This window comes from Esox lucius, chromosome 19 (genome assembly GCF_011004845.1).
Source record: "Esox lucius isolate fEsoLuc1 chromosome 19, fEsoLuc1.pri, whole genome shotgun sequence".
In the NCBI taxonomy this organism is placed as follows: Eukaryota; Metazoa; Chordata; class Actinopteri; order Esociformes; family Esocidae; genus Esox; species Esox lucius.
Window position 1 is genome coordinate 3,166,865 of NC_047587.1, and position 17,281 is coordinate 3,184,145.

A 17,281-nucleotide genomic window follows, 5' to 3' on the forward strand; every position below is an offset into this window, starting at 1 on the left:
CAATAGAATCTCACTTATATGATAATCCATTTATCTGATTCTTAAAAGATAGAAATGTTATTTTATGATATTTTGAAAAGGTCTGTGAGGACATTTTACATTACTAAAAGGTACATTTGATCATAGCCAACTGGTATATCTATATTTTTATGCTGTTAATTAATGAATTATTATATAAATGAATTACTATATTAAATGTAATCATTTTATTTATTGTTTTATTATTGACTGAAGAACACTATTAAAAACCAGATGCTGTACCTCCAAAAACTCCATCCAGTATAACTGTAAAATTAATAAGTCACTATAGTCAAGAGACTTGATCCAGAATAACTGTAAAATAAATAAGTCACTATAGTCAAGAGACTTGATCCAGAATAACTGTAAAATAAATAAGTCACTACAATCAAGAGACTTTAACTTGTATAACCGTAAAAAAAAAAAAGGTCAATATTGCTCTGATGTTGACCTTGTTTTTAGTAATACTACATAGTTATATTTGAGACTACAAGGTAAGGGAAATGACAAGTTGAGGTAGTTTAAACTACACAGGTCAGTGTTTGAACGTTATCAGCTATATAAAACAGTTATTAAGATTACAATTCATACAAGCCTTCATTGGCTAAAGGTCTTACACAAAGCACTGAGATGTGAAAAGATAATCAATTATTTGTCTGTCTCATTTGAACTTCAACTCCAACTAATCTTCAAACAATCAAACAAAGTTCTCTTCAGACATCTACAATGTTAGTATTTGTAAATGGGTAATTTATTAAAAATACAAGAAACACTTTTAGAAAAGTTGTTGTTCAGTGTTAAAATCATTGAAATAAATCAGGGGAAACAGCTATTGTTATATTGAAATTGGTTAAATATACAAATGTACACAACTCTACATCAGTACATTTATTCCTTAAACATTAAAGGAAGTCTGCAGAAAGCCAGCCTGCATTCCAAATTTAGTAGGGTTGTTTATCTTGTGATAAAACAATATGATTGGTGTATATGTTAGTAAGCCTCACAGTATGCAGAAATGTATTTGGCATCTATAGGATAATGGTTACGAACAATTCAAAAAAATAAATATGGGTATTAATAATAAATAAAAAGTCTGTGTTTATACAAGCGTGACTTTCGATAATCAAAAAATACATTTGTAAATTCATGAAACCTTTTAATTTATGAATTTGGATTGTTTATCTCCTGATAAAACAATTTGATTGGTGTAAGTTTGACAGTGTGCAGAAATTCATTGGGAATCTATAAGATAAGGGTGATGAACAATTATAAAAAAAATACAGATATTAATAATAAATAAATAATATGTCTGTGTTAATACAAGTGTGACTTTCGATAATTGAAAAATCTATTTGTAAATTCAAGAAACCTTTTTTAACTTTGCAAAGAACATGTCCATCTAGTGTTACTGCTGCCAATAAAAATGTAAACCAATTATATTTACACATTTCCATAGCTAGAACAACTGCCCTTACAAAAGTTAATAAGGATAATAAATATCTAAATAATGTATTATTATTCAAGATGCCAATAATTGGTCAGACAAGATGGCTTTCTAATACTCCACTACACAGTTTCCTATCTTTCCCAGCTATTTTTCCATCAATGACTACTAAGCCTATATTGGTGTTATACTAACACTGAAATACATAAACACTTTCATCTTTCAAGAAATAAACGCTGGATACAAAACAGAAATCCAAATTAACTGATGAATAACACAATGTGTGTTGAATGAACAGCTCCTTATTTTTACAATAAGGAAAAGCTGAATATGCCCAGAGTCAAGACTTGCTGTACATTCTAGTAGTACATTATAGTTTTGATAGTTTTAAATCACTGCCATTTCCTTAATTAAACCACTGCCATCAGATTTGTTATTTCCAGATGATTGTGCATTCACTAGTGGAACTTGTCCTCTTGACGGCATCCAAAAGTTTCTCCAGAAATATGTTAACGACGCGTATGTTAAACCCAAATTAGCAAAGCATACTAATGTGACGGAAAAATACAGGAGCTGGTCATTTTCCACCTCAGGACTTTCGATATTGAAAATAACATCTGGTTACCATTGACTACCAAGTGCAGAGCCCGCGGTCTGATGGCACACCCAGGCCTCTAAGCACAAACCCCTTCCAGTCTGAAGGAAGCGAAACTCCTGTGGCCAACTGAGTCCCCAATTATTTCTAACTCAACTCTGAATTACACTCACCTAAAGGATTATTAGGAACACCATACTAATACTGTGTTTGATCCCCTTTCGCCTTCAGAACAGCCTTAATTCTATGTGGCATGTTGGCCCATATTGATAGGATAGCATCTTGCAGTTGATGGAGATTTGTGGGACGCACATCCAGGGCACGAAGCCCCCGTTCCACCACATCCCAAAGATGCTCTATTGGATTGAGATCTGGTGACTGTGGGGGCCATTTCAGTACAGTGAACTCATTGTCATGTTCAAGAAACCAATTTGAAATGATTTGAGCTTTGTGACATGGTGCATTATCCTGCTGGAAGTAGCCATCAGAGAATGGGTACATGGTGGTCATAAAGGGATGGACATGGTCAGAAACAATGCTCAGGTAGGCCGTGGCATTTAAACGAGGCCCAATCGGCACTAAGGGGCCTAAAGTGTGCCAAGAAAACATCCCCCACACCATTACACCACCACCACCAGCCTGCACAGTGGTAACAAGGCATGATGGATCCATGTTCTCATTCTGTTTATGCCAAATTCTGACTCTACCATCTGAATGTCTCAACAGAAACCGAGACTCATCAGACCAGGCAACATTCTTCCAGTCTTCAACTGTCCAATTTTGGTGAGCTTGTGCAAATTGTAGCCTCTTTTTCCTATTTGTAGTGGAGATGAGTGGTACCCGGTGGGGTCTTCTGCTGTTGTAGCCCATCCGCCTCAAGGTTGTGCGTGTTGTGGCTTCACAAATGCTTTGCTGCATACCTCGGTTGTAACGAGTGGTTATTTCAGTCAAAGTTGCTCTTCTATCAGCTTGAATCAGTCGGCCCATTCTCCTCTTACCTCTAGCATCAACAAGGCATTTCCGCCCACAGGACTGCCGCATACTGGATGTTTTTCCCTTTTCACACCATTCTTTGTAAACCCTAGAAATGGTTGTGCGTGAAAATCCCAGTAACTGAGCAGATTGTGAAATACTCAGACCGGCCCGTCTGGCACCAACAACCATGCCACGCTCAAAATTGCTTAAATCACCTTTCTTTCCCATTCTGACATTCAGTTTGGAGTTCAGGAGATTGTCTTGACCAGGACCACACCCCTAAATGCATTGAAGCAACTGCCATGTGATTGGTTGATTAGATAATTGCATTAATGAGAAATTGAACAGGTGTTCCTAATAATCCTTTAGGTGAGTGTACACGTTTCCAACGAGTCGTCCAGCATGCCATTATGGACAGAACACAGCGATATAAACCATCCAATGTACTTAAATGAAATGGCCTGAAACCTAAGACATACACTGGGCTCCTTCCTTATCGCCCTGGACAACGTGTGGGACAACGTGTGGGACAACGTGTGGGACAACGTGTGGGACAACGTGTGGGACAACGTGTAACATGTATACACAGGCCCAGGAGTAAAAGAGACCTTTGTCTCAGTCTGTGTTCCTTGATGAAATAAAGGTTTAATAAAATAATAATTCCCCTCTCTTTCTATGAAAATAAAGCATGACCCACCATATAAATTACACAATACTAACAAAGTAACGTACTGATATATAATACTACCAACACAGTGACTTCTGCAATGTGCCTGTGTCTTGACTAGCTTAAGTCAGGGTTCTGTTTTCACAACGTGTCCTATCAGCAGCCAATCAGCAGCCTGTATTCGGGACTGTCTAGGTTCTCTTCAGTCAGGACATTCAGATTCTGTGTTCAGCAGTCTGCATCTGAACCAGTCCGTTCTGTGCAGTTAAGATGTTCAGATTCTCTGTTCAGCAGTCTGCATCTGAGTTTGTCTTCAGTCTGCCTGCCCAGGGGCAGTGAGTGTTTCCCTCTTCTTGTCCATTCAGGAGTGAAAATGAAGGAAACACCAAAGTACACTTCCATTACTTAAGCATTTTACATGCGTGCATGGCTGAGGTCAAAGTTCAGGGGGCATCCCTGAGTGTCCTTCAGGTCCCAGGTAGGTTCCCATAGCAACACTCTTACACAAAACCTGGCTTCATGGAGGAACGGCGACATTTGGGGCAGCCCTTTGAACCGTTGTTCTGCAGGCACCTGAGGACAGAGCGGAAGAAATCCAAAAAGTTACTTATTTAGCTAACTCGACATCAGGGCTTCAATCCAAGACAAAAGAGAGTTTTGAGCAAGAGGAGAGCAGGCCAGGTGGAATTAGAGCCAGGCAGAACCATATGCAGAACTATATACAGGGGTCTGCTGGGTGATTGGGCCATTTCATTTAATGTCCCTGTTTTAAGACTATTTACTATTTAATGCTTGTAGTGTAGAAGGGATAATTTCACAAATATTTTTAATGATGAAATTACTATTTTTGTTCATCAGTCCACTGATCTTTCAATCTCAAAAAAGTGTTCTTGTCAGCAGTAAAATCTTGAACGTAGAGCACTTTCAGTACATGAAAACGTTTTGACTAAAATAACCCTTCAAGATGCAAAATATTTGTCATTTTCACCTTGACATTTCAAGATGGATGGTCCCTTATGAAAGATCTATCAATCCCTACCAAATTATCCATTAATTATAATCTGCATAATATTTCACATTTTGTTCCTGATGTAGCAAACTGGGTTGAATGAAAAGACTCAATCTGTAGAATGTAGAGTTTATAGTGAGAGCATTTCATTGAGGTTGAAGATGTGAGAGCAGACCCACTGACTTAGAACTGGTCACCTAAAACAGTACAGTGCAGTACAGACTCTTTCCTGGTCACCTAAAACATGCAGTACAGACTCTTTCCTGGTCACCTAAAACAAGCAGTACAGACCCTTTCCTAGTCACCTAAAACAAGCAGTACAGTGTGTCTGGACAGGATACTGTGGGTCAGAGAGAGTGTCTGCACTACAAAAAAATATATGGCTTAAGTATATTTATTTTATTTTCAGGTTAAAAATCCTACCATCCTTAAAATAAGGTATATATTTCTGAACAAGCTAGATTATGCCACTTGTTTTTAGAAAATATGTCGTAAATATCATCTAATTTGTCTTGTTCCATTGGCAGATTATTTCACTTATTTCAAGCAAATATCTCCTCAAACATTTTCTTGTCCCATTGGCACATTTCTTTACAGTGTGAACAAAGGGAGAAGGAGCAACCAATCACAGACTCACTGATGGGTTTAAAAGTTCAAGCACATTACACTTTTTTTCTTTCTTTTTTATTATTTATGATCTTTGTTTAAGAAGATCTGCTGTTGCTAGGTCCTGCTGGCGAGGTATATCAGCCTTTCTCAGACTCCCTCAGACTCCCTCAGACTTGAGCCGATTGAGGATCAGTTTCAGGGTAGGAAGGCATCGTAGCTCAAACATGAGAAAGATGATACCTACGGACATCCCAGTGAGCAAGATAATGTAGAGAAAGATGATACCTACGGACATCCCAGTGAGCAAGATAATGTAGAGAAAGATGATACCTACGGACATCCCAGTGAGCAAGATAATGTAGAGAAAGATGATACCTACGGACATCCCAGTGAGCAAGATAATGTAGAGAAAGGATGTTTTTTTACAGACACAGTGCTTGAATGACAGCACTTGTTTGATGTGAAGGATGTTACTTTACAGATACAGTGCTTGAACGACAGCACTTGCTTGAGGTGGAAGTTGTTACTTTACTGACACAGTGCTTAAACAACATCACCTACTTGAGGTGAAGGATCTTACTTTACAGATACAGAGCTGGAACGACAGCACCTACTTGATGTAAAGGATGTTACTTTACAGATAGAGTGCTTAAACGACAGCACTTACTTGAGGTGGAAGATGTGAGAGCAGGGCAGAGCCTGCAGCTGTTGGTTCTTCTCCCCGATGGACTCGCCACACATTCCACAGTACAGTTCCAGCTCCTCCACACACTGAAGGAACTTCACAACCTGGTCCCTCAGCTCGTCCTGGCTCTCCTTCATGCGGTAGATCCCCTCGCTCAGACAGTGCACCTTCAGGCTGCACAGCTAACAAAGGACAAGGAGACGGACAGTCAGTTCAGATTTTTTTTTACAGAGGGACATTGTCAGTTAATAAACAGACAGAATACATATGTTGATATCCTGACTGAAGTGAAGCAGAATATTTATGATTATACTATTGTTAGAGCATCATTAGACTACATCCTAGTTTGAGCTGTGATGGTTTGATGCATCAGACTATTGAGTGAGGTATTTAGTTGTACAGTGTACTGTATGTTTTATTACTCTATTACAGTATTATTTCATATGGTGCACATTCCTGCCTTGGTTCCCAAAGCCTCGGCCAACTCCTGAGCCCGCTGCAGAGAATCCAGGGCCTTGTCCAGTTCTTTCTGCTGGAGCAGACACTTCCCCACGCCCAGGTAGACCTGACACTGGCCTAGACGGTTCCCGATCTCAGTCATTATACACATGGAGGACTCGTAGCGAGGGAATGCTTTCTGGGGGGTGGAGAGGACAACATATGATGGTTACCAGTGAACATGGCTGATTGGCTGATTCTGACATTATGTGGAACCGGCGACGGCTGTCTTACGTCGACGTCCTTTCGGCAGCGGTGGATGTCGGCGAAGTTCAGTAAACACAGAGCCTGGAGGGGGCGGTCTCCGTGCTGGAGGGCTATCTTCATGGACTCCTGGGGGACAGGGGGCACAACTTAGCGTGACCCAACCTCTGAATACCTTAAAGCAACTTTAACAGAAACACACACAACACATACACACAGAAACCTCTGAGAAGCCCTGTTTTCACCACCTCAGTTAAAAATGAGTCATGTATACAGACTCAGCCGACCAGACTCAGCCGACCAGACTCATCCGACCAGACTCAGCCGACCAGACTCAGCCGACCACACTCACACGATCAGCACATTAAACTCGACCCTTCCGATCCCATTGTTCTCTGGAAACAGGGCTGACTCCTTCAGGTCTAGCCTGAGGTCAGGTCATTAAGACTCCTTCGGGTCTAGCCTGAGGTCAGGTCATTAAGACTCCTTCGGGTCTAGCCTGAGGTCAGGTCATTAAGACTCCTTCGGGTCTAGCCTGAGGTCAGGTCATTAAGACTCCTTCGGGTCTAGCCTGAGGTCAGGTCATTAAGACTCCTTCGGGTCTAGCCTGAGGTCAGGTCATTAAGTTCAGTCTAGCCTGAGGTCCAGTCATTAAGACTCCTTCGGGTTTAACCTGAGGTCAGGTCATTAAGTCTAAACCTGTGATAGGATGGCATGTAGCACAACCAGCCAACTTTGTTGGGCCAATAAACACTAACACATCCTGTAAGTTTCTCAGGACAAGAGAGTTGGCTAAAAATGACTGATAAAATGAGGAAATGCACGCTATCCGCCGAGAAACACAAAGAATGTGTGATACAAGGCTTGAATGGGAAGAACCACTCTGCTTCTGTGGAAAACAGGGGGATGTGACATTGAATATGTGATACAAGGCTTGAATGGGAAGAACCACTCTGCTTCTGTGGAAAACAGGGGGATGTGACATTGTGACTGTCGGTTTACACTGTTCCTTAGACAGAGGTATTTTAACAATGACAGAATGACGTGTTGGAGCTAAATACCTCCAGCAGAACAGAACAGTGGTGGTCCATCTGAAACAACTCTCCCCATTACTTACACAGGCCAACAGGGATTTCTCTCTCTCTCCCCCTCTCTCCCCAGTACACAATTAGACTGCAGCCTGTGTTCATTAACACTTTAACCCTGTACCTCTGAGTGGGCAACAGCATATTTATACCTACAGGTCTGAGACCTCAGAGTCGTCTGACCAGCCAATACCACCCACACAACAGCTGCACCTGTCAGTAGCACAGTGGTCTGTCTCTGCTGGCCTGTCTGTCTCTCTGTCTGACTGTCTCTGTCTGTCTGTCTGTCTCTGCTGGCCTGTCTGTCTGTCTGACTGTCAGTCTTTCTCTGTCTGCCTGCCAGGCTCTGCCTGTCTGTCTGTTTGCCTGTCTCTCTGCCTTTCTCTTTCTGTCAGCCTGTCTGTCTATTTGCATGTCCGTCTGTGTTCCTACTCGTCTATCTGCAGCTCTGTCATACCAACAGATGCAAACTTCGGTCCAGTTCCTTTTCAGTCAATTACGGAAGTCAACTTGTTAAACAGACCCTGAACCCAATTTGTAATAATTTGTCATCATGTTAGTTTACTCTGTTTCTCATGTTAAACTAAAACACAGGAATACACCCCAGGAATGGATAATGTGGAATGGTTTAATATTCTGTCTGATTAAGTACCTCACAGCATTCCATGGCGTCTGGCAACCGCTCCAGCTTCCTGTAGGCTACAGACATGTGGTACTGGCTCATCGCTCGGTACTTCAGGCTCCAGCCTTTGCCGTAGTCGTTCACCAGCTCAGCCGCTTTACACGGAAAGAACAGGGCCTTCTCATAGTCCTGACAGGAAAAACGGATGAGTGAGGAACGGCCGTCCATCGATTCAACCAGGCAGTCCCATTCAGAAAAGGCGTTGTGGGGGAGACTTTGTCAGGAGGGAAGCTCGGTGATCCCCACACCAGCTCCAGCAACGCAACCTTTTCCTATGAACGTCACTTCTTCACAAGCAGTCAGTCTCAGGCCATGAGGTCATGTGTTTCAAACCAGGAACTGAGTTAAGAAACAGTGAAACTCCCATCAGCAAGGTATTCTTAGGGGGAGTGGATTCTATCGTTTCATTCAAAGTAATTTGACATCCAAGTGGACATTCTCTGGACACCGACTCATCTGGACGTGATTGAAACAAATCCTCTTTCTGAATCCAGGGATTAATGGGACAAATCTCACATGTCAAATAGACTAGAACAGGTCTCTACCAGGCTAGAATGCAAGGGCCTATGTATTGTAGGGGACGACATACAGTACATCACAGGCTTCCACCAAGCTACAATACAATAACACAAACAATAACTAAAATAAAACAGGCTTCTACCAGGCTAGAATAAAACAGGCCTCTGCCAGGCTAGAAAAAAAACCTGTCTCTACCAGGCTAAATTAAAACAGGCCTCTACCAAGCTAGAATACAACAGGCCTCTACCAAACTAGAACAAAACAGGCCTTAACCAGACTAGAATAAAACAGGCCTCTACCAGGCTAGAATAAAACAGGCCTCTACCAGGCTAGAATAAAACAGGCCTCTACCAGGCTAGAATACAACAGGCCTCTACCAAACTAGAACAAAACAGGCCTTAACCAGACTAGAATAAAACAGGCCTCTACCAGGCTAGAATAAAACAGGCCTCTACCAGGCTAGAATAAAACAGGTCCCTACCAGGCTAGAATAAAACAGGTCCCTACCAGGCTAGAATAAAACAGGTCCCTACCAGGCTAGAATAAAACAGGTCTCTAACAGGCTAGAATAAAAAACATTACTCTACCAGACGAGAATAAAACAGGCCTATACCAGGCTAGAATAAAACATGCCTCTACCAGGCAAGAATAAAACAGGCCTCTACATGGCTAGAATAAGACAGGCCTCTGCCAGGCTAGGAAAAAACCTGTCTCTACCAGGATAAAATTAAAACAGGCCTCTGCCAGGCTAGAAAAAAAACCTGTCTCTACCAGGCTAAATTAAAACAGGCCTCTACCAAGCTAGAATACAACAGGCCTCTACCAAGCTAGAATACAACAGGCCTCTACCAAGCTAGAATACAACAGGCCTCTACCAGGCTAGAATACAACAGGCCTCTACCAGGCTAGAATACAACAGGCCTCTACCAAACTAGAACAAAACAGGCCTTAACCAGACTAGAATAAAACAGGCCTCTACCAGGCTAGAATAAAACAGGCCTCAACCAGACATTGAACAAAACAGGCCTCTACCAGGCTAGAACAAAACAGGCCTCTACCAGGCTAGAACAAAACAGGCCTCTACCAGGCTAGAACAAAACAGGCCTCTACCAGGCTAGAACAAAACAGGCCTCTACCAGGCTAGAACAAAACAGGCCTCTACCAGGCTAGAACAAAACAGGCCTCTACCGGACTAGAATAAAACAGGCTTCTACCAGGCTATAATAAAACAGATGTAACAACATGCCTCTGATTGTCCAGACCAGGCAGAGAAGGAAAAATAAGATAGATTAAATAGGAAGAAGGAACAAAAGGGAACAAGAAACAAGGAAGAAAAAGGAAAAGGAATAATAAGGAAGAAAGAAAAAAAAGGAACAAGGAAGAAAAAGGAAGATGGAAGGAACTAGAAAAATACGAAGGAAGAAAGAAGTTTCTAACAATGTAACATAAACCAAATATATATATTTCTGAGGTGATGAGGTATTATTATGCATAGCAGAAGTTTAACATCTCCAATCTGGCCCCCTTAGCATCATGGCCACCCAGCTTCCAGTTCCCCAGTTAGTCCCCCCTCCTCTCTCCTGCAACCCAAACACATGATAAAGTATAATGGCTGTCCAAATATATGACATATGTCAATGGCTAAAGGACTAAACTGTGAACGTAAAGTGAAGCCACCTTGAGCTGGACGTAGAAGCTCCCCAGGCTGCAGCACACCCGACACTCCAGCATCTTGTCGTCGTTGTTGTGGGCGTAGCGCAGGGCCTTCTCGTAGCTCTCCAGAGCCTTCTGGAACACACTGAGGCCCAGGAACGCATTGCCCATGCTCAGACATACCTGGCAACAGAGGTCATTGTTAGGTCTATATACATGGATGGTAGCAGAGGTCACAGGTCATTGCCCATGACAGTTCAAATCAAATGTGTTACTGCTGTGGTCACGTAAACAAACATGTATTATATTTGAGTAAACAGTGTCAGCAAAGTGACGCATGTTGCTAGAATGTGACGATACAATGTTGCAGAGACTGGCTACAGACAAACAATAACTGCAGAGATTGAATAAAATTACTGCAGAGACTAGGGCTGCACAATGAATCGAAATATATTCAAAATTGCGATATTGACATGTGCAATATCCAAATCGCCATCTAAGCGATTTTCAGCTAAAAAAAAAGGTGAATGATATGCACTTCACGCGAGGCAACTGTCATGCCTAGTACGTCCCTAAAAGTTTTTCTTGCGGGTGTGGTAGGTATTTTTGTGCATTACTTAAATGTCTGGACTAATTCTGTTTTAATACATGATGGCTTTTCAATGTTAGTTTGAGTTAACCTTGCATCTGCTAGCAATTAGAATACTGCAGTGACCCACCTGTCCATTGATTATAACATTACTGCAGTGACCCATTTGTCCATTGATGATAATATTACTGCAGAGACCCCCCTGTCCATTGGTTGTAATATGCCTGCAGTGACCCAACTGTCCATTGATTGTAATATGCCTGCAGTGACCCAAATGTCCATTGATTATAACAGTACTGCAGAGACCCACCTGTCCATTAATTGTAATATTACATCGAAGACCCACCTGTCCATTGATTATAACATTACTGCAGGGACCCACTTGTCCTTTATCATAATATGACCGCAGGGACCCACCTGTCCATTGATTAGAATATTACTGTAGAGACCCACCTGTTCACTGAATAGAATATTGTTGCACAGACCTACCCATCCATTGATTATAATATGACTGCAGAGACCCACCTGTCCATTGATTATAAAATTACAGCAAAGAACCACCTGTCCATTAATTGTAATATTACTGCCCAGACCCACCTGCCCATTGATTATAACATTACTGCAGGGACCCACTTGTCCTTTATCATAATATGACCGCAGGGACCCACCTGTCCATTGATTAGAATATTACTGTAGAGACCCACCTGTTCACTGAATAGAATATTGTTGCACAGACCTACCCATCCATTGATTATAATATGACTGCAGAGACCCACCTGTCCATTGATTATAAAATTACAGCAAAGAACCACCTGTCCATTAATTGTAATATTACTGCCCAGACCCACCTGCCCATTGATTATAACATTACTGCAGGGACCCACTTGTCCTTTATCATAATATGACCGCAGGGACCCACCTGTCCATTGATTAGAATATTACTGTAGAGACCCACCTGTTCACTGAATAGAATATTGTTGCACAGACCTACCCATCCATTGATTATAATATGACTGCAGAGACCCACCTGTCCATTGATTATAAAATTACAGCAAAGAACCACCTGTCCATTAATTGTAATATTACTGCCCAGACCCACCTGCCCATTGATTATAACATTACTGCAGGGACCCACTTGTCCTTTATCATAATATGACCGCAGGGACCCACCTGTCCATTGATTAGAATATTACTGTAGAGACCCACCTGTTCACTGAATAGAATATTGTTGCACAGACCTACCCGTCCATTGATTATAATATAACTGCAGGGACCCACCTGTCCATTGATTGTAATATTACTGCAGTGACCCACCTGTCCATTGATTATAACATTACTGCAGTGACCCACCTGTCCAACAATTACGATATTACTGCACAGACCCATCTGTCCATTGATTAGAATATTGCTGCAGGAACCCACTTGTCCATTTATTATAACATTACTGCAGGGACCCACTTGCCCATTGATTGTAATATTACTGCAAGGACCCACCTGTCCATTGAGTTGCAGGCTGACAGTGGTGCCCTGCATGTTGAGGCAGGTCTTACAGTAGGACACTGTCTTCTGGAAGTCACACAGTTTCTCGTTGCTCCGGGCCAGGTTCAGATAGCCCTCAGTCAGGTAGTCTGGGTCCTCCATCTCCCTGGCTGTGTCAATTTGGGCTAGGGCATACTGATGGAGGACAGAGAGATATGGTGAGGATGAGAGAGAGAGATACAAAGAGAAAGGAGACAAGAGAGGAGAAGGAGGAGAGAAGTCAATAACACAAACATCCAGGGTCCGGGAATTAAACAAAAACTCATGTTACATGATGTTGCTTCTTGTAGTTGATCTCGTATGTAAAGCTAAAAACTAAAATAAACATACCTGATCACCTCTGACGTGATTTCAGAGGCAATTTCAGTGTCCAAGCGAGAGGTTCTTTGTAACTAACTCGTTAAAAGCAAGAATCAGCAGTTGACACAATCACAAAGAAACATACTGTTTATGTAAAAAATTGACAGATGGGGCTGAAGTTATGGATATGGTGTGAGCATCCTTGATATTAACATGACAATTTGAACCATGTTTTCCGACTGTAGAGTGTTTCTTTACATTGATTGTGCTAAAACAAGCTATTTTTGTGGTTCCGCTTGGGCAGAATAGTTATATTCTTCTTGAATTAGTAGATAAATACTGAGCTGTGTGCCAGGCTAGTACCAGGCTAGTGCCAGGCTAGTACCAGGCTAGTACCAGGCTAGTATGAGGAGGATGGGGCATTATATAAACAACAGGGCCCACATCCCATCTCAGGTTGCAGCCATCTCTCTCACACACACTCTCTTTCTCTCTCTTTCTGCAGCCCCACCCTTCCACTTATCCTATGGAAGCCACACACCCCCACCATATTGCTCAAGATTCATCTTAGACAACACCGTAAACTAGAATGTACTACAGCTTCATCTTAGACAACACCGTAAACTAGAATGTACTACAGCTTCACCTTAGACAACACCGTAAACTAGAATGTACTACAGCTTCACCTTAGACAAACCGTAACAACAGAATGTACTACAGCTTCACCTTAGACAAACCGTAACAACAGAATGTCCTACAGCTTCACCTTAGACAAACCGTAACAACAGAATGTCCTACAGCTTCACCTTAGACAACACCGTAAACTAGAATGTACTACAGCTTCACCTTAGACAACACCCTAACAACAGAATGTACTACAGCTTCACCTTAGACAAACCATAACAACAGAATGTCCTACAGCTTCACCTTAGACAACACCGTAACAACAGAATGTCCTACAGCTTCACCTTAGACAACACCGTAAACTAGAATGTACTACAGCTTCACCTTAGACAACACCGTAAACTAGAATGTACAGTTCTGAGGGTCTTTGCTCATTGACTGGGGCCCATGACGATACGTTTGACAACCTACTGAGTGGTGCCCCGGTCCTATCATGCAATCCCTCATCAACAGGAAGTCTTCTGCCATCCGATACATTCTTATTTCAACTTAACATGGTGATCAGGGTCGGGCTCAATTCTAGTAAAAGGTAGTGATTTTAATGGAATTTATATTTTATTTTTATTATTGCTAGGAATTTCAGTTTTGAGCATTCTATTCGAAGTGACCCTAACCATGGTGACATGCCAACCTCACAAGGGCAGCCATTTGAAAACATTCAAAGACACCAGTTATGTAATACAGAGACGTCTCAGTCACTCAGAGGGTCACATCACGTTCAATGACAGTTTTCACTAACTCAAGTATCCACTGATCAACAAGACCTTCCATGTGTCTACAACTATGACATGTTACCCAGCTCTCATCTCTCAACGTCCAAATAAACGTTGTTGGTGATAAAACCATTCAACTTTAATCCGAAACATTGGTGGCCCTTATAGTCTGAATCTCTGTCTTTCCTTAAGAATCCCTTTAAATTAAATGCTATTTGTCAGATGCTTTAACAAGAAGTGAAGACAGAGTGGAATGCTTACTGGCTCTTTTCCCAACACAATACAGAGATTTAAAGTGAGAGAGAGATGTATCTAACTTGTAAACAGAAGATGACTAGATTGAAAACCTGAACTAGCAAGGCAAAATGATCTGGCATTCTGTCCTTGGAAAAAGCATTTGCCAGAATATTTTTATTATATTATAACAGTAGTCATAAACCTCATATTACTGCAACAGTGATCACTACTTCTGAACCTTGTACTACTACAACAGTGAACAATAGTCATGGATCTTGTTCTACTACAACAGTGAACAATAGTCATGGATCTCGTACTACTACAACAGTGAACAATAGTCATGGATCTCGTACTACTACAACAGTGAACAGTACTTCTGAACCTTGTACTACTACAACAGTGAACAATAATCATGAACTTCGTACTACTACAAGAGTGAACAGTTAAACAGTGAACGTTCTCTCCTACCTTGAGCATCTCCTTATACTTCCCCATCTCAGAGTGGGCTGTGATGAGACAGCCCAGTACTCGGAACTTCCCCCCTGGGTCCGAGGTCTTCTCCAGAACCTTGATCCAGACATGCAGGGCTTTGTCCGTCTGGTTGGCCTGGTACAGCTTTAGGCCTTTCTCTATCTGCTGCTTGGTTTGGTCCTGGCCCATGTCTACTACTAAAAGATGCCTCATAAAAATATTCATCCGTTTAGATGTTGTTGGGCGTTCTTCAGTGGAGGACTAACAAAGTAGATCCTCACTCAATGCACAGTGAGTTACTTTTCCAAAGATCCGGTCGTAAAGACTGTGATTCTGTGAGGTTTCTCTTTTCGGCAAATGGCCTCAACCAGATCTCTCATCTGTGTTCTGGCAGCTCTGCTCCATTTGTTCTCTCTCTCTGATCCAGTCCGACTCTCTCTTTCTCTGATGCAGCTCTTTCAGCTCCGTTCTGGCCCACTTCACTATGAAGGGTCAGGACGGCTGGAAGGAAACTGGATCTAGTGCCCTAAAGTAGCATCCAACTAACGCCTTCATTACTCACCCCTGAGAGGAGATGGAGATGGAAGGCTGGGAGCCCATCCTGTCCCCCTCTACTTCCTCTATCCAACAAGTAAACCTTGAAGTGTTCACACTTTATTTTCAAGAAACTCTGCTTTGAAAAACTACAGGAACACGTCTCCCTGCTAAGTGCTGGCAGTGGTATCCCAGAATATCTGTTCCTTCCCTCCACACCCCAGCAAGAGGAATGTCCCCCCCAGCGTCCCCTCCTCCTCCCCCTCCCCCTCCTCGCTCCCTGGGCTGGCGCTGCAGCAGATGTCCCTGTCACTCCCGACCATGTGTCCCTGCAGGAATCCTGCTCTGTCCTGTGTTCACAGACCCAAGGTCAGCTCTGATACCATCTCTGTCTCCTCGACCCTGCAGCCAAACTCCGGAGCTGAAATTGCTACAATCACAATCCATCGACCAGCAACTAAAAGACAAAAGGTTAGAGTCTCAGCTGTGGATCTGAATGGGGCAGGGTCTCGCACAACGTTGGGCCAGTGAAAATCGCTTAAAACCTGCATATTACAGACACTTAATTTCCCTGCGTCTGTCACATCAGCTTCTCGATGCCAGTTATCCCACACTGCCCGACACAGACTCCATTGCACATCAATGGGAGGCAAAGATTTGGTTGCCGAATCCTGTCTTGGAAATGCCGTGTGGACACGGCCGTAAGTTCTGAACTGCGTGATGCGAGAAGCTAAAAGCAGAGTTATTTCACAACATTGGAGGGCACAGCTAGTCAGGCGAACGCAGCTTGTGTTGGCTGGCTGGTGACTTGTTCCTGTAGGTGGGCACAAGCCAGCGAAGACACACACACACACACACACAGGTGCTCACACACACGGCCACACACACACACACTCACACCCCCCCGCTATACCTTTCACCCCGTCGTCAGCAACTGATGCTCAGAATAGTTCACAGAGTCTGACATGTAACTGGGCTTAGGTTTCAGATGAACAGCCTCCTCAAACACTTCAATGGGATCACTAGGAGCCTTGGCCCCTCTCGTGCTGTTCCCCCCGTCTCCCCCCTCCTCAAGCCATTCTACACCCCCCCACAAACATAGACACCCCCCCCCCCACCCACACCAACCTCCACACGGATTGAAACTGTTACTTACATAACTTATTTATGGATCTTGGAGGGTAGCGGTCGTATCATTGGTTGTAATGTCATTCCAAATCCTGTTGTGTTCATTACAGAACAGTTATTACCTTTCTAAAAGAAAGCATGACCTGGAGACACTCAATAAAACCATTTTAGAAAGTATTTCTGGGTTAAGCTGTTATGTCTTCATAGAAATTATACATTTCATAGGTGCTGTGTGTAACATCTTCGTTGACGTTTTATGCATGCATCATATACTTTCTTTCTTGATACGTATACACTCACCTAAAGGATTATTAGAAACACCTGTTAAATTTTTTCATTGATGCAATTATCTAATCAACCAATCACATGGCAGTTGCTTCAATGCATTTAGGGGTGTGGTCCTGGTCAAGACAATCTCCTGAACTCCAAACTGAATGTCAGAA

At 42.5% G+C, this 17,281-nt stretch overlaps 1 protein-coding gene across 1 annotated transcript; it reads right to left on the minus strand.

Moving 5' to 3' along the window:
• Positions 1-3,337: 3,337 nt before the first annotated feature.
• On the minus strand, positions 3,338-15,907 carry rapsn (receptor-associated protein of the synapse, 43kD). Its single transcript, XM_010903170.3, has 8 exons — positions 15,174-15,907; positions 12,727-12,906; positions 10,668-10,826; positions 8,442-8,600; positions 6,735-6,833; positions 6,463-6,639; positions 5,985-6,184; positions 3,338-4,272 (listed from the first exon to the last, which is right to left on the minus strand). The coding sequence occupies exons 1-8, from the start codon at positions 15,399-15,401 to the stop codon at positions 4,200-4,202; spliced, it is 1,275 nt and encodes a 424-aa protein (XP_010901472.1). The 5' UTR covers positions 15,402-15,907; the 3' UTR covers positions 3,338-4,199.
• Positions 15,908-17,281: the final 1,374 nt, after the last annotated feature.